The sequence below is a fragment of the Sinocyclocheilus rhinocerous genome, unplaced genomic scaffold (genome assembly GCF_001515625.1).
Source record: "Sinocyclocheilus rhinocerous isolate Xijiao unplaced genomic scaffold, SAMN03320098_v1.1 scaffold1198, whole genome shotgun sequence".
Taxonomy (NCBI): Eukaryota; Metazoa; Chordata; class Actinopteri; order Cypriniformes; family Cyprinidae; genus Sinocyclocheilus; species Sinocyclocheilus rhinocerous.
This window is the reverse complement of record NW_015649585.1, coordinates 71,021-94,235: the sequence shown is the minus strand read 5'-3', so window position 1 is coordinate 94,235 and position 23,215 is coordinate 71,021. Positions and strand designations below refer to the sequence as shown.

The following is a 23,215-nucleotide window of genomic DNA, read 5'->3' as shown; positions in this document are numbered from 1 at the left end:
TTCGAATTGAGATCGGGAGGTCATTCCACCAGCTGGGCACAGTCCAGGAAAAGGTCCGTGATAGAGATTTTGTGCCTCTTTGGGATGGCACCACAAGGTGTTGTTCACTTGCAGAACGCAATATATATATATATATATATTTATTTCAGTAATTCAACTCAAATTGTGAAACTCGTGTATTAAATAAATTCAATGCACACAGATTGAAGTAGTTTAAGTCTTTGGTTCTTTTAATTGTGATGATTTTGGTTCACATTTAACAAAAACCCACCAATTCACTATCTCAACTAATTAGAATATGGTGACATGCCAATCAGCTAATCAACTCAAAACACCTGCAAAGGTTTCCTGAGCCTTCAAAATGGTCTCTCAGTTTGGTTCACTAGGCTACACAATCATGGGGAAGACTGCTGATCTGACAGTTGTCCAGAAGACAATCATTGACACCCTTCACAAGGAGGGTAAGCCACAAACATTCATTGTCAAAGAAGCTGGCTGTTCACAGAGTGCTGTATCCAAGTATGTTAACAGAAAGTTGAGTGGAAGGAAAAAGATGCACAACCAACCGAGAGAACTGCAGCCTTATGAGGATTGTCAAGCAAAATCGATTCAAGAATTTGAGTGAACTTCACAAGGAATGGACTGAGGCTGGGGTCAAGGCATCAAGAGCCACCACACACAGACGTGTCAAGGAATTTGGCTACAGTTGTCGTATTCCTCTTGTTAAGCCACTCCTGAACCACAGACAACGTCAGAGGCGTCTTACCTGGGCTAAGGAGAAGAAGAACTGGACTGTTGCCCAGTGGTCCAAAGTCCTTTTTTCAGATGAGAGCAAGTTTTGTATTTCATTTGGAAACCAAGGTCCTAGAGTCTGGAGGAAGGGTGGAGAAGCTCATAGCCCAAGTTGCTTGAAGTCCAGTGTTAAGTTTCCACAGTCTGTGATGATTTGGGGTGCAATGTCATCTGCTGGTGTTGGTCCATTGTGTTTTTTGAAAACCAACGTCACTGCACCCGTTTACCAAGAAATTTTGGAGCACTTCATGCTTCCTTCTGCTGATCAGCTTTTTGAAGATGCTGATTTCATTTTCCAGCAGGATTTGGCACCTGCTCACACTGCCAAAAGCACCAAAAGTTGGTTAAATGACCATGGTGTTGGTGTGCTTGACTGGCCAGCAAACTCACCAGACCTGAACCCCATAGAGAATCTATGGGGTATTGTCAAGAGGAAAATGAGAAACAAGAGACCAAAAAATGCAGATGAGCTGAAGGCCACTGTCAAAGAAACCTGGGCTTCCATACCACCTCAGTAGTGCCACAAACTGATCACCTCCATGCTACGCCGAATTGAGGCAGTAATTAAAGCAGAAGGAGACCCTACCAAGTTATTGAGTACATGTACAGTAAATGAACATATTTTCCAGAAGGCCAACAATTCACTAGAAATGTTTTTTTTATTGGTCTTATGGAGTATTCTAATTTGTTGAGATAGTGAGTTGGTGGGTTTTTGTTAAATGTGAGCCAAAATCATCACAATTAAAAGAACCAAAGACTTAAACTACTTCAGTCTGTGTGCATTTAATTTATTTAATACACGAGTTTCACAATTTGAATTGAATTACTGAAATAAATGAACTTTTCCACGACATTCTAATTTATTGAGATGCACCTGTATATATATATATAATGAAAACAGCAGCCAGGCTGATTGTAAATGCAAATTCATTTTCTGCCCGCAGGTGGCACTTTTGGAGCGGCAGATATATATATATCGGTTTCCCCGGTAACGGCAGTAATCAAAGCAGTGCTGCGCTCACAAACGCTACTTTATCAGGCATTATAGGAAAGATGAAATGAAAATGACATTGACGCACTGATCTATAATATAAAGTAATTATATAGATCAGTGCATCGATGCTTTTCTGAAGACATTCGGTTCCCTTCAGAAACACATTCATATAAAAACACCCATGCCACATTTTGATTTTGAACCGTGCAGAGCTCATGTTTATTCAACGGAGTTAAAGCCATTTGGAAAATCAATTTTTGGCGGTCAGTTTTGATATTGTGGCGGGCCGCCACAAATAAATCAATGTATGGGAAACACTGCTATATTCTTTTGTGTTCAGTAGAAGAAAGGAACAAGTCAAGGGTGAGTAAATGATGACAGAATTGTCCATTTTGGGTGAACTGGCCCTTTAAAGACATTGAACTGAATGGTCATTTATCTTTACTAGCTCAGCTGACCTAGTTGTCCACCTACTGAGTTTCTCTTTGTACCCATCAGATCTTGAAGAAATCCTGCATAGAGATCCTTGCTGCAGAACCTTCCAGTATCTGTGCTGGAGGTGAGTACAGTTCTCACTAGATCAACCGCTTGAGCCACAGCATTAAGGTCTGTTCAAGCAGCGAAAAGTAGGTATAATAGGTTTGATACAGAAAGTCATCACTTGATCAACTTGATGTGTTGATTTTAATAACTAAAAAATATACACTTACATTACATACCTTACGCAATCATACACCTTTAACACAGTGGTTTTATAGAGACTGAAAAACCCAAAAATGTGCTGTTGGAACTTTAAAAAGGCACTTAAAATAAATTAAACATTTGATTTCATTTTATTTCGCAGTAAGTTGTTGGCTTCAACCATTCAAAATTGCAAACGTTCTTTTAAAGAATGCTGTCTGGCAAATTTTCTCAGACAAAATCTATTAATTTCAATAGGAATCCACACAATCTGGAACTACGCATGAGAGTGAAAGATTCCCCCACAGATTTCACAATGGGTTCAAGAGTCGGCAGTTATCAAAATTCGCTACGTGACTTAACATTGTTATGTGTGAACTTCCTGTTTTAAAGAGGCGTTCCAAGTCGTCGTGAGAGGAAATGGATTCCTTCATGCTAGAAATGTGGACAAGGTTCTTTGCAGCTTCAGAATAAATGACACTCTTACCAGAAGTAAGTACCTTGAAATTCTGCCATTGTGCCATTTAAAAAAAATAATAGTTCACCCAGAAATGACAATTCTGACATTATTTACTCATACTTCATATTGTTTCAAACCTGTATGCTGTTTTTTTGGCATTATTGTTTTTATATAAGTACAAATCATAGTGACCATGGACTGTCAAGTAACAAAAAGGCATCAAAGAAGCACCATAAAGCTTTGTGCAGTGAACAGGCCTGAAGAACAGACCTGAGGCGTTCAAATAAAATACAGATATCAGTTGGTTGTCAATAATATCAAACATTTGTTTTCAAGGTCTCGTAACCTGTGCCATAATCTCCATACCTGATTTGAGAGTTGTCTGTAAAAATTAATAGTGCACTCTAAAAAATGCTGGGTTAAATACAACCCAGTGCTGGGTAAAACAGGGACAAACCCAGCAATTGGGTTGTTTTGACCCAGCGGTTGGGTTACTACCCAGAAGGTTGGGTTAAACATTTAACCCAACCGCTGGGTCAAAACAGCCCAATTGCTGGGTTTGTCCCTATTTTACCCAGCACTGGGTTGTATTTAACCCAGCATTTTTTAGAGTGTGAATGATGATTTAAATTTCAGTCCGTTCCTCATTCAAAGCTATTGTCTGGCTATTGAAGACTTCAAATATAGCGATATGGTGATATGGACTACTTTTATGATGCATTTATGATGATTATTTGTAGAGACCTTTGTTAACTTTAAAGTGTTGTTTTATGGAAAGATGTTTTGTTTCACAGAAGAAAAAAAAGACACTCATGGTGTTATGGAACGACGTAAGAGTTTTCATTTTGGGGTGAACTATGCCTTTAAGCCAACCATTACATTACATTGCATTACCAAGAACATGTATGCTGAACACATCACTGGCTCAATGAAGACTATTAAACAGGGTTAAATGTTGTGTGAGATGACAGCAGTCTTATATAAGCAATTTCCGTGACTTTCTTGCATAATTGCCATATGGTTGGAATGATTTGAGGCAGAATCTATAAACCCTTCTGATTAGCTATCATTTTTCCACCAAACGTCCCAGAAGACTCATTTTCATAGAAACCTTGGAACGGCCGACTATGCCATGCCAGTCCCATTTGTTTTTTGGCAAATAGTCGTTTTTAAAGGCTACATTAGGAGTTTTACAGGATGGATTCCTGCCAAACCAAGGAGATATAAGAAAGAAACGCTGCCACACAAAAGGCTAACCGCTTTCGCAAAGCCCGTCAGGTAAATGTCAGCTCTACCTCTTGCAGTTTTTACTGCAGGTCTCATGTTTAAACAGGATCTGTGTATTTTTTGCACACTATAGTGTTGCAAAGCCTGGCGGATGAGTCACAGGAATTAATAAATTAAATTAGTATGCTAGCAGAAGTACAGTGAATCATAACCGAATTTTGCTTTAGGACGCAAATTTTATATTGGACATAAAATGGTAACAAAACAAATCTCACAGGAAAATGTAACTATTTTACGAGGTGAAAATTTTGTATAAATGCATATGATTTGGATTGTGCAAAAACAAATGACTTAAAGGAATAGTTCACCCAAAAATGAAAACTTCCTGTTAATTTACTCACCCTCAGGCCATTCAAGATTACTTTTTTCTTCAGTAGAACATTAAAGAAGATTTTTAGCTGAAACTGTGGTCCATAGTGATTCATAGAAGGCAAGTCAGTTTATGAGAATAAAAAAAAAAAGCATCAGGCTCCTGATGATATATTGAGGTCTTATGAAGCGAAACAATCAGTCTGTGCAAGAAACTGAACATTATTTACAGCATTATTACCTGTAATCCACAGCCTCGGGCAAAAAAGGCATAATCATAGGACATAAAAATGCAGTCTTACAAACTGATATGAATAAAGGCCCATGCACACTAAGAACGATAACTATAACGATAAAGTTATTGTTTAAATGACTTTTACAACTTTAACAATGACGGCACAGAGGAACGATATTGTTGGAATCACTTTCGAAACAATTAATTTCCAGATGATGAACAATAAAAACATTTGCCAATCAGAATCCATCCTGCTTTAAATATCTTGAGCATTTGAAGTGGCAGACAAGACAACATAATGGTAGCGCGCAATTATAATATACAGAATGATAGCATCCATTGGTGTGGACGTAAATATAGTTATCGTTGTAGTTGTCATTCTTTTAGCCACTAATTCAGCAAAAAGTAAAATAGTTTTGCCATGAGATTGTGTTCTTGGCAACAGATTTGCAATACATAGCGTCACCACTTGAGAACCTTTACAAAAAGCTTTGCCTTTACAAAAACAAAGAGTTGTTTTCTGCTTCAGCGGCTAGCAAAACAGAGTGCCATTGTTCACATATGTCCCATGATGGCTCAAATTAATTATTACGGCAGTTATGGAAAAAAATTTTAAGCATTGTATATTTAACAAAATCTGCTGTTAATTGTCTGGCGACTTTCTTTTTTGAAGTAAAGCTATTAAAGTGCAAGTGATTCTATGTTGATATTTCATATGCAGCAATACTGTAATGTTATTAAAGCTTCAGGGAGGGTCTCATTCTCTCCAAACAATCGTAATTTCTTTAAAACTGGCACTGGTTGTAGATCAAAGCCCAGTCATCTGACTTCAATCCTATTTTACAGTATCAGTAATGGGTACCAGCTTTGGTGCTTCGCATCTCTTTGCCTGTCTTTGCTCTGATTAAAGCCGGACGTTTCAAACGTGGCACCATGCTAATTGTTTGTGTCCGATAAAGACCAGAACATCCGGTTGATGAGTGTAACTGTGTCATGGAAGTAATTTTACCTTTTTCAGTCCGCCTCTCAGCAAACTGGTCCCACTTTCCCATCCTCAAGGCACATTCCCAGACCTACACCAAATTTACTCTGACTTTGAGGTGGCCTGCTGTTTATTTGCTCTTGACCGCTGTAAACACTAGAGAGGATATCCTGTAAATGAATGATAATGTCCATCATGCACAAACCTGCTCTCCTTACTTTGAACCCAAGGCTGATGGCAGGGCTGTCGGAAAAGAGCCATGTGTGGTTACAGCGTGTTGACCTTCTGACTTGTTTCTGACTAGTCTGTAGATTTGAAATTGTCACACTGTCCTAATTAGAATAGAAGATGAGTATTAGTGCATCTAAATATTATGGCATACATGGTTGGACAAAATAATATGAATACCCATTATTATATGGGTTAATATCATTTGTGTAGGCTACAGTAAAAAAAATGCTGTAATAATGTTTTATTTATGTTTTTGTTGTCTGTATTCTCTAGTTTGTGTATCAGTGTAGTGTAAGTTGTGTTTAGTACAAATCTTGTGTGAAATGAGTGACGGTCAGATTTCCAAACAGGACAGATCATGGGAACCTGTTTAGCAGAAGTGTCTGTAACCCTAACAGCCCAATTGTTTAGTGTTTTAAGAACAACAGTCTTTACGATTATGACTGCATATGTAAAGCATGGCAAGACTTCTGAAGAATAGTGGTTGAAACTGAAATTGAATGATAGGGACTATCAAACACTAAGGATTGTGTCCAAACAACACCGAATTACTGCAGCAAAGTGACGGCAAACCTCAAAAGTCCTTTTAAAGACCCTGTTTCCTCACAGAGAACTTCACAAAGCCAACACCCATGAAAGAGCTAAAACTATAATCACAGACACCAATGATAAAATGCGAAAAAGATGGTGTCATAATCATAAAACCTGAACAGTTGGAGCACCAACATGAACTTCAACATCTGCCCTGACCAGACAAATCACCTGACTTGAATATTATCAAACCACTGTGGAGTGTGGATAGTTTTGGAGAGAAGAGTGAGAAGCTGATTCCTTCCTCCAATCTGTACAACATCAAACGGTAGATTATTCAGAAGTTGTATGAATCTATTCTAAGAAGGTTGGAAGCTTTATTAACGGCAAAAACCTCAGTAAAGAAATACTGCCTATTCCCCAGGTGTTCACATTTTTGTCTGACCTTGGATTTGCTTTGATGGTATACAGTTTTATACGTGTACTAATGTACACCTATGCATGCTGATTGGGTCAATATTGCCCACAATCCCTTGTGCTACAGAAGAGAAGTTTGTGATGTTACACTAAAGCCCAAAGTGTATACTTTAGTTTTGACACAAATGCTATCGCATGTGTACTGCCAAATACAAGTTGGAAAGTCAATAGACATGTTTATTATATTGTTTATTTTTTCTTTTGCTATTGGGGCAAATGGGAATGCCAAATATGCTATTTGTTGTAGTTTCCATTTAAACTGGGACAACTTTGCTTCAGAGATTGTGAATTTGTTTTATGTACCATTTAACAAATGATAAATCTTAAATAGCTGAAATCACGTTAATAGAAAAAATTATCAGTTCCACAGAAAATAACCAAAACACAATAAGGATGGCCTTTATAGGAGTTACAGGCCAGTTGACTATACCAACTTACCATTTCAGGTCAGTGCTGCTTATTCATCGTATACATCCTTTTTTATGTATTTTGAACATCTCTGAACATCTGCCAGACAGTATGCATCAGACAGTCAGTGAATGGACTGGGGGCGGTTTGGGGGTGTTTAGACTTGCTGTCTTTGACTTACATTTCCTTTCTTTAACCTTGAAAATCCTCAAGCAGCCAGATGATTTCATAAGAGACACAAGGGCTGTTGAATTCATCCCAGTGGCCATTTCCCTCTCGAAAGGCTCAGACTGTCAGACTGTTCCTTGTTTTGTGTGTGTTTTGCTCCCCATGTGCCTTCCTTGCCCTTATTTGGTCTTCCTGTTCCTGCCCTGATTGTGTTTATTTGATACCAGCTGTGTACGTCGATCCCCGTGTCCTACGTGTGGTTTTCTATGTTGTAAATAAAGTCTGTGATAATTCTGGAATCTCCTTCGTCTCCTCGCTCCTTCACAGTAGGCACACCGTGACAGAATTCCAGACCAAAAACAGAACAGTAAGTGGCGCCCCTTTCCCCTTGTTTGTTTTCCGTTTTTTATTTTACAGTTTTTGTTTCCTGTTTGTTTCTCTCCGCGATCATGGAAATCGCAGCTCGTTTCTCCGCTTTAGCCTGCAGAGATCTCCCCTTCTTTGAGTACGCCTGGGAATTCTGCGGGCTCGCCGCGGCGACGGCATTGGATGACTCCACCATCAATTCGCTTTTCTGGCTCTGGGCCAACTACCATCGCCCCATGGACCTCCCAGACACCACGGGACTATGTTGGAGGGAAGGGATCTACCAGTGTCTGGGGAGTGTCCGGGCCCGAGCCAGAACCAGCCCACCGTCAAGCTCACCGGCCGCGGCTGTCTCCAGCCCGCCAGCCGTTCCTCAGTCAAGCCCGCCGGCCACTCCAAAGTCAAGTTCGCGGGCCGCCGCTCACTCAAGCCCATCGGAATCTCTGCTGTCAAGCCCGCCGGCCGTGGCTCTCTCCAGCCTGCCGGGCCATTCCTCAGTCAAGCCTGCTGGCTGCGGCACTCTCCAGCCCGCCGGCGGTTCCTCAGTCAAACCCGCCGACCACGCCTTTCACCCCGAACCTAGAGGGGAATCTAAGGAGGAGAAGGCGGTCGGCTCCAGCCCCAGAGCTCGCTCCAGTGTCGGCTCCAGCCCCTGAGTTTGCTCCAGTGCCAGCTCCTCGAAAGCGCCTTGCTGTGCCTGCTCCTCCAGAGCACTCTCCAGTGCCAGCTCCTCGTAAGCGCTTCCCAGTCCCTGAATCCAGCCCAGAGTGGGCTCCTGTTCCCGAGTTTAGCCCACGGAGGGCTCCTGTTCCCGAGTTTAGCCCACGGAGGTCTCCAGTCCCCGAGTTTAGCCCAGAGAGGGTTCCAGGCCCAGAGTTTAGCCCAGTGAGGGCTCTAGCCCCCGAGTTTAGCCCAGAGAGAGTTCCAGTCCCCGAGTTTAGCCCAGTGAGGGCTCCTGTCCCTGAGTTTAGCCCAGAGAAGGTTCCAGTCCTCATGTCTAGCACAGAAAGGGCTCCAGTTCCCATGTCCAGCCCAAGGAGGGCTCCAGTCCCCAAGTCAAGCCCAGTGAGGGCCACAGTTCCCGAGATAGGCCTACGGATGGCCTCTAAAGACGATATTCTCCCAAAGGATTTTTGGGGGGGGAGGTAGTATGGGTCCGTCCGTAGTGGCTGGGCCAAGGCCACGGAAGCCGTCCAGCCATGGCCTTCGGAGTTCCCTGCTCCGCCCGCTGTTCCGCCATGGCCTCCTGAACTGCCTGCTCCGCCATGGCGCCCTGAACTGTCTGCTCCACCATGGCACCCCGAACTGCCTGCTCCGCCATGGCGCCCCGAGCTCCCTGCTCCGCCATGGCACCCTGGACTGCCTGATCTGCCCTGGAGGTGTCCCATTGATTTCCTTGATTAGTCCCATAATATAAACCCTGTGTTTCTGAGTTTCCCTTGTCTGGAATTGTACGTTGATCCCCGTGTCCTACGTATGGTTTTCTATGTTGTAAATAAAGTCTGTGATAATTCTGGAATCTCCTTCGTCTCCTCGCTCCTTCACAGTAGGCAAACCGTGACACAGACACAATTTGGTATCAACAGTAATTCTTATTGATTTATCACGCAAGTCGAAACCATGTGCACATGTCTTTACTTAGTAGTACAACATGACCTTCCCTCGTGTGCTATGGGTAAACAGCCCAATAAAGCACAATGACAACATGACCCTCTGCCAGAATTCTGATTCTTTGGGATTTGAGCCGACCGCATACACCAACAAGCAGCTTTCTACAGGATAAAGAAAAACATAGAAGTGTTATATTTGTACATTTTCTTCTGCGTTCATGCTTTGGCTGTGTCAAGTGCTAAAGCACCAATTTGTCCAATTGATTTTTTTGAGTGTAGTAATTCGGAGTTGCATCTGAAAGATATAAAATAAATATTCGATTACAAGAACAAGCCTTTACATCTGCAGTTTATTGTTTTTGGGTGAATTTGGTGTCTCAGTTGGAGGCCCTTGACAGTCAGAGGTTTTGGAGCAATGGCCCCATTACCCCTGTTCTGTAATCCGTGACCCATTTCTCTTTCCTTTTGGATACTTTAGGGCTACCAGGGGTTAAATGCCTTGCATAAGAGTTGATTCTAGGTTCTAGCCTTGAACATTTGAATCCAATTTGATAAAAATGTAGTTGATATGTTTTGCAATGACTGAAAATGAGATGCAGTCTTTCCTCAACAACTGCAGCTGTTTTTATATTAACTGTCCTCTTATGCAAGGAATCAGACAGCAATATGCAAATATTTCATGCTGTATTTTCCAGATTTACTGTTTGAAATGTGATTGTGTATTTGTCTTTTTTATTAGTGGTGAAGCCATTGGTAGTGGAGGACACGTATCTGCTCTGTCCAGCTCCTGTTCTTCGAGAGGAGGGAACGTAAGTGTATCAGATAAATATTTGTACTTTCTTTCTAGTGGCAGAAATGTTAACTGTGGCACATTAAGGAATGCAATGTAGTGTTTTCAAAGGATTTAAGTACTTTTTACATTATGTGTATTGCAGGGCAGCCTCCCTTTACGTTAGCATGAATGAAGGGCTGAGTTTTATCTCTAGTTCTGTTACTATCACCACTGTAAGCTGTGTAAGTATTATTCTAAATCATATTTTGTGCTTTGTTACTTGTGTTTTTGTGTTTGACAACCAGTGTTGGGGAAGCTACTATACACTACTGTTCAACAGTTTGGTGTCAGTAAGATTTTTTTTAAAGAAGAGTCTTTGAACCAAGGTTGCATTTATTTGGTCAAAACCAACAATATTGTGAAATTTTATTACAGATTAAAACTAGATGATACTGTGAACAAACTTTGAGGCTAACCTGAAAGTTTGAAGCAGTTATAAAAAAAAGTTTGAACGCTTAGATAGACATGCTAGCATGATTTAGCACATTGAATGTTGTTAGCATGTTTTTATCATAATTAGCATGTTGTTAGCAATTCTTTAGCATAATTACCGTGTTGTTAGCATGGGACTAGCATGATTAGCATGTGGTTATCATGATTAGCATGTTGTTAGCAAGTTTTTGTCCTATAGTATGTGGTTAACATGATTAACATGTTGTTAGCATGTTTCTAGCATGATTACTGTGTTACTAGCTTGTTGTTAACATGTTTCTAGCATGATTACCATGTTGCTAGCAAGTGTCTAACGTGATTACCATGTTTAGCATGTTGCTAATATGATTTTAGCATGATTACCATGACGCTAGCATACTGCTAACATATTTTAGCATGATGCTAGCATGATATTGCACATTGCAAGAAGAAGAAGAAGAAGAAGCTTAAATAGAAGATCAGTGCAGTGGCTTTCTCAAGCCAACCTAATAACTGTTTCAGATTTTAAAGGGGTCATATGATGCGATTTAAATTTTTCCTTTCTCTTTGGAGTGTTAGAAGCTCTTGGTGCATAAAGAAGATCTGTAAAGTTGCAAAGACTAAAGTCTCAAATCCAAAGAGATATTCTTTATAAAAGTTAAGTCAACCACGCCTACCTAAAACGGCTCGTTCTAACACGCCCCCACATGTCTACGTCACGATGTGGGAAGATTTGCATAACGCCGCCCAAATGTTCACGCAAAGAAAGAAGGCATAACTTTTATTCTCGCTGTAGTATTGTTGTTGCAGCCGCCGCCATGTCGGGAAGTCGCTGTGTGTTTCGTTGTGAAAGCGAAACTACTTTGTTTGGCCTTCCAAAAGAGGACGATATCCGCTTCGTCATGCCTGTAGCTGATCCGTGCTGGTCGCTAATATAAACACATTTCATTACACCAAATACACAAAATAATGTTCTTTTTAGCAACATCATATGACCCCTTTAATATATTTTATAAAGTAGCTTATTCCTGGGATGTTAAAGCAGAATTTTTAGCATCATTACTCCAGTTTTCAGTTTCACATGATCCTTCAGAAATCATTGAAACTGAATCACTGAACAACTGTCCCTAAAATGCTGATTTGCAAGGAACATTTATTATTAGTATCAATGCTGTAAACAGTTGTGCTACTTAATGGGTGGAAAGTGTGGAGGTGTTTTTTTTTTCAGGATTATTTGATGAAGGAAATTTTGAAGAACAGCATTTATTTGAAATATAATTTTTATGTAACAGTCTAAAATCATCACTGTCACTTTTGATCTTTTAATGAGCTCTTGCTAAATAAAAGTATAAATGAATAAATAACAAATAAATAAATAAATAAAATAAATATTTACCCCAAGCTTTTGATTCGTGTACCAAATTGCTTAATGTTGGAAGAAGTAGCTTGTTGCTGGAGCTCTACTATTTTAAATATAGTTTAATAGCTTTCATGCAACTGAAAAATAGAATTAAGTTATATATTAATCACAAGGCTTGAACCATGTATTACTCAAAATGATTCCCTAGCTAATACTCATTGCTGTAGTGTTTTAGCTTTTTAAAATGCAGCCAAATTGCTGTGAAAAATGTGTTAAAGGAACGTAAACAAAAGGTTCTACAGGCTGGGAATGAAAACAAAATTATGGTAAAAAATGTATTAAATGGATTCCTGGAATGCCTATAAAGTGGTGCCAGTCAAAGCTCTTTAGAAAAGCACAATGTGTTTCCCACCAGACAAATCCAAAAGCTTCTCACGAGCCAGTGGGTTATGAGATCTCCCAGTGAGATCACTTGTAACTTAGTTCATCCCCTCGTTTAATAACTAGCCTATCCCTTTCAGCATGCATCATCTGTTATTTCCATAGCTAGCACCCTTTCATGCAACCATTGTTTGAACTAAAGAAACTGAACAGCTGACATCATCTTATTGTTCCATTACATTTTCCAAATGTTTTTCTGAATGTCATTTGAATCTGATGTCATAACAAAAAACAGTCCCACTTAGAGAAGTGTTCATATCTGTTCCTCCCTGCAGTCTGATGGTACGATCTTGGCCATAGCACTACTGATAGTGATGCTACTGCTGATTCTGGCTCTCCTCTGGTGGTTTTGGCCTCTCTGCTGCACTGTGGTGAGTCCTCTGCATGGAAAATCTTGAGCTTACGCAAATAGAAGTCCTGCTACATATTAGGACATAAACGCAGACCTGCACAAAATCTGCATCTGCAGAATTGCACAGAAAACTCAGTGGATTTTCTAACCTGGGGTAGGGTGCGTTTCCAAAAAGCACCAACTATGGTCACAAGTTCCATCATTACCAACACGGCTCAACAATTCGGTGTTTCCTCAAACCATAGTTTCAACAAACATTCACGAAGAGCATTGCAAACTACAGCTCTCATTGGAAGAAAACTACAGTTTTTTGTTAGTATGACATTTGGAGTTGATGAGTGCACATGTGCTTGAGTCTGTAGGGGAAACTTGAAGGAGTATGACGTAAGAGGGACCAATGATGGAATCAAACATCTGGAAATAAAGCAAACCAATAGAGAAACCAAAATTACGAAGTAGTCCTCAGGTGCCATGTTCATTATTTACAGGAATAATCAAAACTATTACTACATCACCACCTGCTTGATGTCATTAACGATAGTTGTATATTGTTGAACCAGTGTGGTTAGAACAGCAGATTTGCAACAAAGTTACTAAGATTTCAGGAAACTTTTTGAATAGATATAGTTTATTTCTTCAATTATGACTCGTATTGTGGTAGTTAATCAGAGAGTTATGTCATTGAATAGGATGTGACTTCACACATTTTTGCTAAATCTGAGGGTTATACTTGATTTCATCTACTTTAGACATTCTACTAACTTTAAGTAACTTTGCACGTCAGCGAACTCTCACTAGAGTATTATAGCCAGATTTACTAAACAAGGCAAATTAAATTGAGAGCATAATTCCAAAAAAGCACCGATTGGAGTGGAAATTTCTTCGGGTGATCTACTGATAATGTGCAAATTAAAGAACACAGAACTCCTACAAATGCATATGCAATAAGGTCAGCCATGAAAATACCTGCATCCAAGCCCTTTTATCACTAATTTTAATTTTAGTTAATCCTGACAGTACTTTTTAACCCCAAAAAATGTTTGTGCAGGTACAAGCTGCTAATAGATTTGGCCCGAGGTCTATATTAGTAGACCTTTAAGCCCAAAGTATACTTCGGCCACGTGCACAGCGTTGGCGCGAGGTCAACATTGAGACAGAATAAGTCAATAGGTGATACTGCGCATGTGTCGAACTCGTCCATCCGCGGTTGAATATACTTGAAAATTTTAGTATAGCCACGCATTTGGGTGACATGTACTGTAGTTGCGGTAGTTGTAGTTGACCATCAAAATAAAGTGTTAGATATTAAGCAGACAGTCTATTGATACTCTAATGACTGGTAGTTTTTGCAGTTGCAAAGTTACTTACTGTTAGTAGATTATGTAAAGTGGACTAATGAAATAAATTGTTAACCATCTGAGAAATGTTGCCATGGAAAAAAATTTGTCACCATTTAAAATCATTTATACTTGACTTTGCTGCACTTGAACTTAGGGTCAGGTTTAGGAAAAAAATGCATGGCTCTTGCTTGATTGAAATGTCGATTAAAAAAGTTGACATTTGTACAGTATATTTTTAATGTTATTAAAACCACACCTGTATTGGAAAAAAAGTTTTTCCCATTAGGTTGCATTTTCTGCCAAATTCTAACTTTATTCTACCAAAACACCAAAATTATTCACATTTCTCATCCTTTCTTTGCCCAGTTACTAAATATTTTGTCTAATTTGTTAATAATAAATAACAATCAGCTACCAGTAGGGGGATATTCACACAGAACACACTTTTGTGTTTAAAAATATGAGACACAGGGCAAGGTCTAGTAGTTTAACTTACTTTTAACTTACTTTTTAGAATGTGCTATAGTATCTCTGTTCAAACACATCCACAAAGTGCATGTTAATATAGAAGAACAATGGGAAAGCAGTGCAGTGGAATGCAAAAACATGTTCTGTTTGAATGCCAGTAGTACTCTCAGCTGCACATTTTACCATATTTATAATAATTTATACCCCCCACACCCCACAATCAATGCAGAAAAAGTGCAGATACTGTGTGGTCTTATTAAATGGTTAGATACCAATATACAAAAGATCTCATTATTTTGTTCATAAGTACACAGAATGGGCCACAGCCATGGTTCTTATGTCATGGGGTATTGGTGACTGAGAATGGACCATTAACAAATTAAGAAGATTTAATTAAAGATGATTTCATTAAATGTGGGGAAGAGTACTCATCTTTCAAAAACATGAGAGTACATTTGAAGTTTTTGCCAATATAAAATATTAATATCTTATTGGCTGTCTCTTAAACTGTATTTCTAAATGAATATCTTTTAGGACGATGCATTACACATCAAATTTCCCATCTATACCACTCTGAGTTTTTGGAACATCTAACCACTACATATGAGAATTACATTTGGCAGATGATTTGCTTACACTGGGCTAAAACTGCACTCCCCTCGTATAAAAGATGAATGTGTTCAATTAGGATTCATATCTGACAAACCTGTTGGATTTCTATTTTTCCAATAATTATATAAATACACCATGATGACTTGACCTAAACTCCATTACCCAAAGAGACATTTTAGATGTGACAGGCCCATAGGAACACATGGGCGAAGATGTTTCCTTTAAAGGGTAGCTGTACCTTTGCACCTTCAATCTGGACGACCTTTGGTTGTTGCCTGATCTTTCTTCCAGGTTTGATTGTTTTGACCATGTAATGAGCTTTTCTGTTGCTAGGCTGAACCCCAGTGGTGTCCAGGCAGTCTGTGCAGGTTGAGTTGGTTTGCTTTCATGCCCTATTTGTCCTGTAATGACTTGTTAAGCCCTTACTAAGTATATTAGACTCACACAGAGTCAAGGCCACCTGGGATTTGTAGACAAATTGGTTCAACAACTCTTGGATCTGACATCACCTTTGAACTCTCAAGGTCAAACGTCAGAAGTGAGTTTCCTCATTGCTTTTCCAGAAGAACTGCAGATGTGGAACCTTCTTTTACATAAAGAAAGTTTGAGTATAAGAATTTAGAGGGGAAAAATGCATTTAGTCTTGGACTCTGACTCATCATGCACTTGGGAGCATGTGGACTTGGTCTTAACCCTCATCTGGTCTTTGTCTTGACTGACTCGAATGAGCTGGTCCCGACTACAACACTGGGCAATGCTGCTCTTTTACTTGTGTAACTGGTCCTACTTGCAACACTCTTAAGTGGCAATCGAAGCAGCGTCAACCAGCATGGGAGTTAGGTGTAGTCAGTAACTAGCATACCTCTTAAGACCAGGGGAGTGAAGGAATAATAGCTAGTGCAGTGGCTGCGATATATACATAAACCTACCAACATTCGTCACCATAACTTATCGCGAAAGGAAAACATTTTAGTCGCATAACATTGAATTAATGGAAATGCCGTCATTTCACAATAGTTTTTTTTTTGACATTCATAAAATATCGCAAAAGTTTTGTGCAAATCTGCAGTGGAAACCAGGCTAGTGTCAGTGTTGCAGATTATGAACAAATTTGATTCAGTTCTAAAGCAGACGACAATAGTATTCAGCTCAATTCCGTTCAACTTGTGTTCTCATCTGGTAATGTCAATGCCAAATCGATGATATTACTGAATATTTAGTGACTTTCACATCCCAACTAAGAAAGCCAAAGGCAATAGTGGCAAGGAACCCAAACTTCATCAGTTGACAGAAATAAAATGGAAAACTTGGGAGATACCAAGCTCAGTCGGGGACCAGTTCTCCTCTGGCCAAATGAACAAACGATGTGATACTGCATCACACTGGTATTAGGTGGGAAGGAAGAGTTGTAGCATCTCCAGCTGCCGTAGTAGGGGACTGGCTTATCAGTGGACTTGAATCTGTTCCAAGATCTTGTCTATTTGCTGCAGTCTTCAGGACTTGTCTTGTCGATGTCTTCGCTGACCGTGAAGAGGCTTATGTGGAGGTGGGTAAACTAACAAGGTGCTAAATAGCTCTTACTTGTTGGTCTCTGTTACACTAGCACAAACTGGTTGGTCATCCAGGTATACTAGCTTAACCAATGTAACCTCGATGGTGACCAGCCCAAACCCCAAAACATACCTCATACTGGTCAATAAGATGGTTTTGATAGATACTTTCAGATAATTAACAGCAGAACCTGCTATGATCTTGGCCCAAGGTGTCAAATCCTGCTCCTGGAGGGACAACTTCAAGCAGAGTTTAGCTCCAACCCCAATTGAACACATCAGGACCAGAAAATCATGAGATCACTGGAGCTAAATTCTGCATGAAGGCATCAGACACCTCTGGTCTTTTCTAGCCTTGAAAGATTTATTCTATAGATCAGAGGTGTCAAGTCCTGCTCCTGGAGGGCCACTGTCCTGTTTAGATTCAACCCTAATTCAGCTAAAGCCAGCTAATCAAGGCCTCCAGAAGTACCTGAAAACTAACTTTGTCGCTGTTGTAGTAGGTCTGAGTTCGACACCCATGCTAGATCCTGCAGAGATTAAACATTTGCCACAGGACAAAGTGTCTAGTTACACCTCTTGAGACCCAAGCCTGGCCTTTCTCTTGATTTCTGAGGGACATATAATAATTCAAACTGTCAGTGAGGTCCAACTAAGAAATATCAGAAAAACTGGACGTGTCTGGAATTTGTCTGGAAAGGCACAACAGGAAAAGAGAAGAAATGAGTCATTGCTATGTTAGAGGAGTGTTGAGCTGAAGTTCATGGTTGAACCAGCTAAATCGACTGAAATCCCGCTCAGCAATGATAATTTTCCATAGAGACCAGCTGTTGGCCACCATAAACTGAATTAGCATTAGCTTATTGCTATGTTTAAATAGCTTGGCTTTATTTATTAACACAGGGTCATTTAGACTTTAAATACCATGTGTGTTGGTCAAGTTCAAACCTGCTATGCAAAATTCCTTACGAAATGGAATATTTTTGCAAAACGGAAAAAGACGTGTCTGTTTATACAAGGTAATATTGTCTGTCTGCCACTTAAAATCTCTACATGAACTAAAGGGGGCACGCTCTGTTTGGGAAAGTTATTCTTTGTTACCATGGAAAATGAAATTGTGATTTGACCTTTGAAATAACAAGGAAGAATAGTGCCCATTCTCAATTTTATTAAGATCTATTGATTGCCAAGTAGTGTAATGCTAACGTTTTACTGGAGGTACAGAGCCATATTTGCAGCATTGTGACATGACAAAACTGGAACGCTCCCGCTATAACAAACAAAGCTGTTTTTCCTGTAGGATACCCAGTATATGAAACACTAGCTAGGCCTGTATGCTAATTGTGTGTTCAAGACCTTTCTGGCAGTTTCTGTCCATAAATTCGGAAGTCTTAATTACAACATGATGTGTGTTAAAGTGATTTTGCATGGAATAAATTCGATGCGTTGGCCAATTTAGCCTTTTTTCATATCTCAACCATGACAGGGACATTTTTAGCTCTAGTGCAATAAAATTAAGTTTTATTAATACTCTATCTGTATTTTATCCTTCTCAGCCACTGACAGTGATGGGCAGATTTGTTGCACAAGTGTCTTAAACCAACTAAATGAGCATTATTTAAATCAGCTTTATCAACAGAACACCAACTATGTACATCATGGTACCTATGGCTGTGGTACCATCAGCATTCACAATTGCATGTTCAATAACAATTTGCTTCAACCATTAATTCTTTAATTGACAACTCGGAAAGCGAGGGCTTAAAAATGTTTCTCACTGGTAATTGTGACTTTATGGTGTTGTTCAGATGCTTTCACTCGTAAATACAATCATTCCGTCATGACTAGAACACAGCAAGAGACCACAGAACTGTTTATGAAAACACTCAATTAATCAAATAATTTTCCCTTCAGTCCAAGCAGAAAGCAAAAGAGTTGGAATTACTACTACACTCTGGCATTTTTAATGTCTCTGTCCTTGAAATGTTTTTCACATGATTCCCAGAATTCCAGATGAGTTTCAAAACAATAACAATATGTGCTCTTTCACAATTGTTTTGCATGTGGATGAATAGTGGATCTCCTTTTTAAATACTTTAGCAGTTTCAACAGTGACACAAAATTGTACTGCCTTCATCAAATTATGTTTCTACATGTCCTTTAACAGATATATTACATGTCACATCATATAACCGAAGCCATAAGTTTCAGTTTTATAATTAGCCATTAGCTGTTAGCAAAGCAGCTGTCATTCTACACAGAGTTTAGCAAAAAGATGAAAAAAAAATCATATTGTAACCAGCTATTTGATACGAATTTACAAACAGCTGCTCCTTGAGGTCAAAGGATGGAATTTGTGAAGAATTATAGTAAAATTTGTGAGATCATATGATGTATCCCTTACGAAAATTAACCATGGTTTTACTACAAATAAAATATTAACCTATTAACCATGGGTTTGCTACACTAACCATAGTTTAACAATGGTATTTGTAGTAAAACTGTGGTTATAAAAATACATGGTTACTACACTTTTACTACAATAAAACCATGGTTAATTTTTATAAGGGACTAGTAAATAAATCACATTGTACATTGTTGAATTATAACAAGTTATGGCTTTTATATTTATATTGTTTACATTTAATAATAATTATTATTATACTAATATTTATCATTCTAAATTATTATAATTAGTGACTGAAACATTAGTCTGAGCTAGAAAACAGCTTTTTTCCCCAAATGGCAAAGGTCAAGTGAATGTAGCATAATTATCATTATATGGTTGATTTTGTATTCCTGATGCCCTGTGCTGTTTTGCTAATTGCTAAATCGCTAAAATGCTGTAGTACTTGACTTCTGAACAAGTAAATAATCAGTTTTACTTCTCTGAAAGACACATACCTGGAAAAGCTTAACGCTCAGCCCTGCCTTTTAGCATTTAGATCTGGCCTCCAGATTTTTAGGTCATTTAAACTTGCTTGTAAACACACTGAAAATGGGGAGAGGAGGGGCGCAATTCCTTAGCCATGTGTTTTTGTGTAACCTGATTTTCTGGCACACACTGAAAACATTACTTGGGTCCTTTGACATGTCAGTGGAAGAAAAAAAAACTGTTTTTGAACTTTGGAGAGCATGTGGTCTGACATGCCAGCATGAGTGGGCTCATGTGATGTTGTTTATCTTTTTATCCAGTTGATCTTCTCTCTCTCTCTCTCTGCAGATTATCCATGAACCTCCACCACCAGTAGTGGAAGATAGTTCGGTAAGAACTTTTTTTTTTAATTGATCTGTACATATCTGTACAGTCTAATTAAGCAGTATTGCTCTTGCATCTGTGTTGTCATACTGTGATCTGGCCATAGGCACAATACGTTTCAGACCAAAACCGGTCAGTACGTTTGTTAATTTCTCACTCGCCAACAAAAATAGTGGCAAAGGAAGCTAAAGCATCGAGCTTTGCCTGTCACAAAGCAACACACAGACTGAAAGTTGGTCTGGAACAGCATATCAGTGGAGCGAATGAGATTTCCCATTTCCGTTCAAAGCTTTCCATAATCACTCCGCTCTTCACCTACTCTGGTCTGAAAAGCAAATAAAGGAATACAAGTAACTTGGATTTCAGATTACTAATAATACATAAATTATTACTGAGAAAATGTGCCAGTGTTCAACTGGTTTTTATAAGCAGTTTTCTACATTACACTGGACTGTTAGATTTAAGGTAATCTATAAGTAAGATAATAAATATCCTGGTAAGTAGCCGTGTAATATGTGGGATAACGTATAGTCAGCTGGTCATTATCGCTTAAATAAACCCAGACACGACCGTGACGTAAAACAGAGGGGTCTTGTAACACACTAAAGGGGTTTATTTTGTGATAATGACTGTCTGACTGCACACAGTATATCTGAGAATGTGCTGGTATTATACTATGGAAACAAAGAGTTATCCTGGAGCGTTTATGGTGATTTTCTTCTTGAACTCTTGTTTATCTTGGATTAGGCTTAATCCTTGTTTACTGAAACCATCCCTGAGATCTCATTGTCCAAGTCCACACATGAAAAAGGTTTATTAAGACCGTAAAAAGGGTCAGATTTGGAGGTTATTTTCGTAATGATGTTATTCAGAATTGGAACTGGTTCTGAAGGTCAGAATGTTTCAGCTATTTAACAGGAACTTTGAGAGAGACTTTGGACTCCATAAAACTCCCCAGATCTTTGTAGGCTGTTGTTTAACCGCTCTGGCTTTGCTGGGCTAAAATGAATTAGTTCAGTCTGGCCTTATTAAAGACCTGTAATATGATAGCATATTTTTTTATAAATCTTTCATCAGTTATGTCACTTTTGTAAGACTGTAGGACCCAGCGACTTAAGACTGGTTTTGTGCTCCAGGGTCACATGTGTGGAATGGCTGTGGGTTTGGGAAATTTCCCTGAAGGTTTCTTTAAGTTACGCTAAAGTTTCAGGATATAAAAAATGTGACGGGGAATCAAGTGGGTGGTCAAATTGAAATATGAAGCGTGGGGACGGCTTTTAATCTTTTTGATTAAGTATTGACGCATTGATTAAAAGATGTCTGTTCAAATCTCGAGGACTGATTGCTAAACAGGGTTACATTTCCTCAGAGCTGGAAAAATAAAGTCATAACTTGAGTGAGCCAATTTGGATTTATTTTATTGGATCAGGAAGAGCTAGGGAGGCCGTAAGTGTGGCTCGTGCCTTTCTGAGAGGCAATAAATTAAAAAAAGTCATGTTTTAAAGGAGTGAGTCACACCTCATTTAGGAAAATGCTCGGCCATTGGAATAAGACCCGAAAAATATGTACTTGGAACAAACAAAGAATCTTTACAATAGTGTTCTTGTTTCGTTTAATAAGACGTGTATATCAGTTCTCAACATAGAGACCCAGATTTTACATTGGACATATAGCTAGCCAACATCTGTAACCTATATTTAATGTGGTCTGGGTTACGTTTTTGTTTTACCTTCACTCTTAAAAATAAAGGTTCCAAAAGGGGGTTTTCACAGAAGAACCCCCCTTTCGGAACCTTTATTTTTAAGAGTGAAGGTTCTTCATGGAACCATCAATGCTAATATGGAACCTTAATTTTTAAGGCTGTTGTGCAGTTTTGTTCATGGTTTTCAAGGATTGGGATCACTTTAACCAGTAAATTGCACCACAATTAACTTCTTCCCTGTTGTTTGTGACCAGAACAGATTTGTGGCCAACCGGTTTAGAACCATTGGACTTCATTTTGGTCACATTTTCATTGCCTTTGTTTGCACTATAAGGATGATGAAGAGGATGGAACTCCGAAGAAGAAGTGGCCCACAGTCGATGCGTCTTACTATGGAGGAAGAGGAGTTGGAGGCATTAAAAGAATGGAGGTAAACAACAGTTTTATCACTCGCTGGAGGGCACCAGCCACTAAATTAGCACACGCTCAGTGCCTTTCATCCAGAGGAAGCAGGCTGTGTCTCTGGAGGAACCTGGGGTTAAGTGTCTTTCTTAAGGGTGATGGATTCTGCCAGTAAATCTCCAGTTGACAGTTTGCCCCTAGTTGGAATGAAACCACTGCTGTTTATATTACATGCCAAGAGACTTCAGCACGTCATAATTGAAATCAGCGATGCTGCCGAAAGCGAATGCCACAACTGTGAAGAAAAACAGGAAATACAGAAGGAAAATGTTTGTCAAATCCATTAATTCGCAAAAGTATGCTTGAAATAAATGGATATGCCATGCAAACACAAGACCAAATCAAAAAATGGCATGACAAAAACAAGGGGAAAAAAATAGTCTAAGCCAACCTAACATGGTATGTTGTCTAGTTGGCTGGTTTTAAAATGGTTTAGGACACTGGAACTTACTGACCAGCTAAATCATCTGAAGATCAGCTTGACTAGGCTGGGAGACCAGCTAAGCAACCTTTGGCGTCTTAAACCAATTTTGTTTCATCAAACGGCTGCCAGTAAAGTACCAAAGTTTACAATCACAGCAAGACAGTGTTTACAATTGAGGAAAACGTGTGTGTGTGTGTGTGCATTATACAGCTCATCTGCTGTTTGGAATCCTTCCTTCGGTCAAACATTCTGCCTCAATTACCAGCAGTGCAGAGTTTGCAGTCTCGAAAATACCTGTCTAGAAATATTTCTATTTGAGAAAACAACATAAAATACGCATTCTTTGTCATGATTCACAGTTTTTATACTACTGAGTTGACCCCCCCCATTTATACCTGGAAAGGATTTTGAAATGTTGATAACAGGAAGGTTATGATGTAAAAATGAGGAAAGGTTTTGTAGTAAAATTCA

General features: G+C 39.2%; 1 protein-coding gene across 1 annotated transcript in view; it reads left to right on the top strand.

Moving 5' to 3' along the window:
• antxr1a (ANTXR cell adhesion molecule 1a) overlaps window positions 1-23,215 on the top strand; it is a 70,047-nt gene that overhangs the window by 23,981 nt on the left and 22,851 nt on the right. Inside the window, exons 9-15 of the mRNA XM_016515669.1 lie at window positions 2,285-2,345; window positions 2,861-2,959; window positions 10,271-10,340; window positions 10,467-10,545; window positions 12,851-12,946; window positions 20,121-20,162; window positions 22,193-22,288. Coding sequence (XP_016371155.1) covers window positions 2,285-2,345; window positions 2,861-2,959; window positions 10,271-10,340; window positions 10,467-10,545; window positions 12,851-12,946; window positions 20,121-20,162; window positions 22,193-22,288 — 543 coding nt within the window. The remainder of the gene's footprint in view (window positions 1-2,284; window positions 2,346-2,860; window positions 2,960-10,270; window positions 10,341-10,466; window positions 10,546-12,850; window positions 12,947-20,120; window positions 20,163-22,192; window positions 22,289-23,215) is intronic.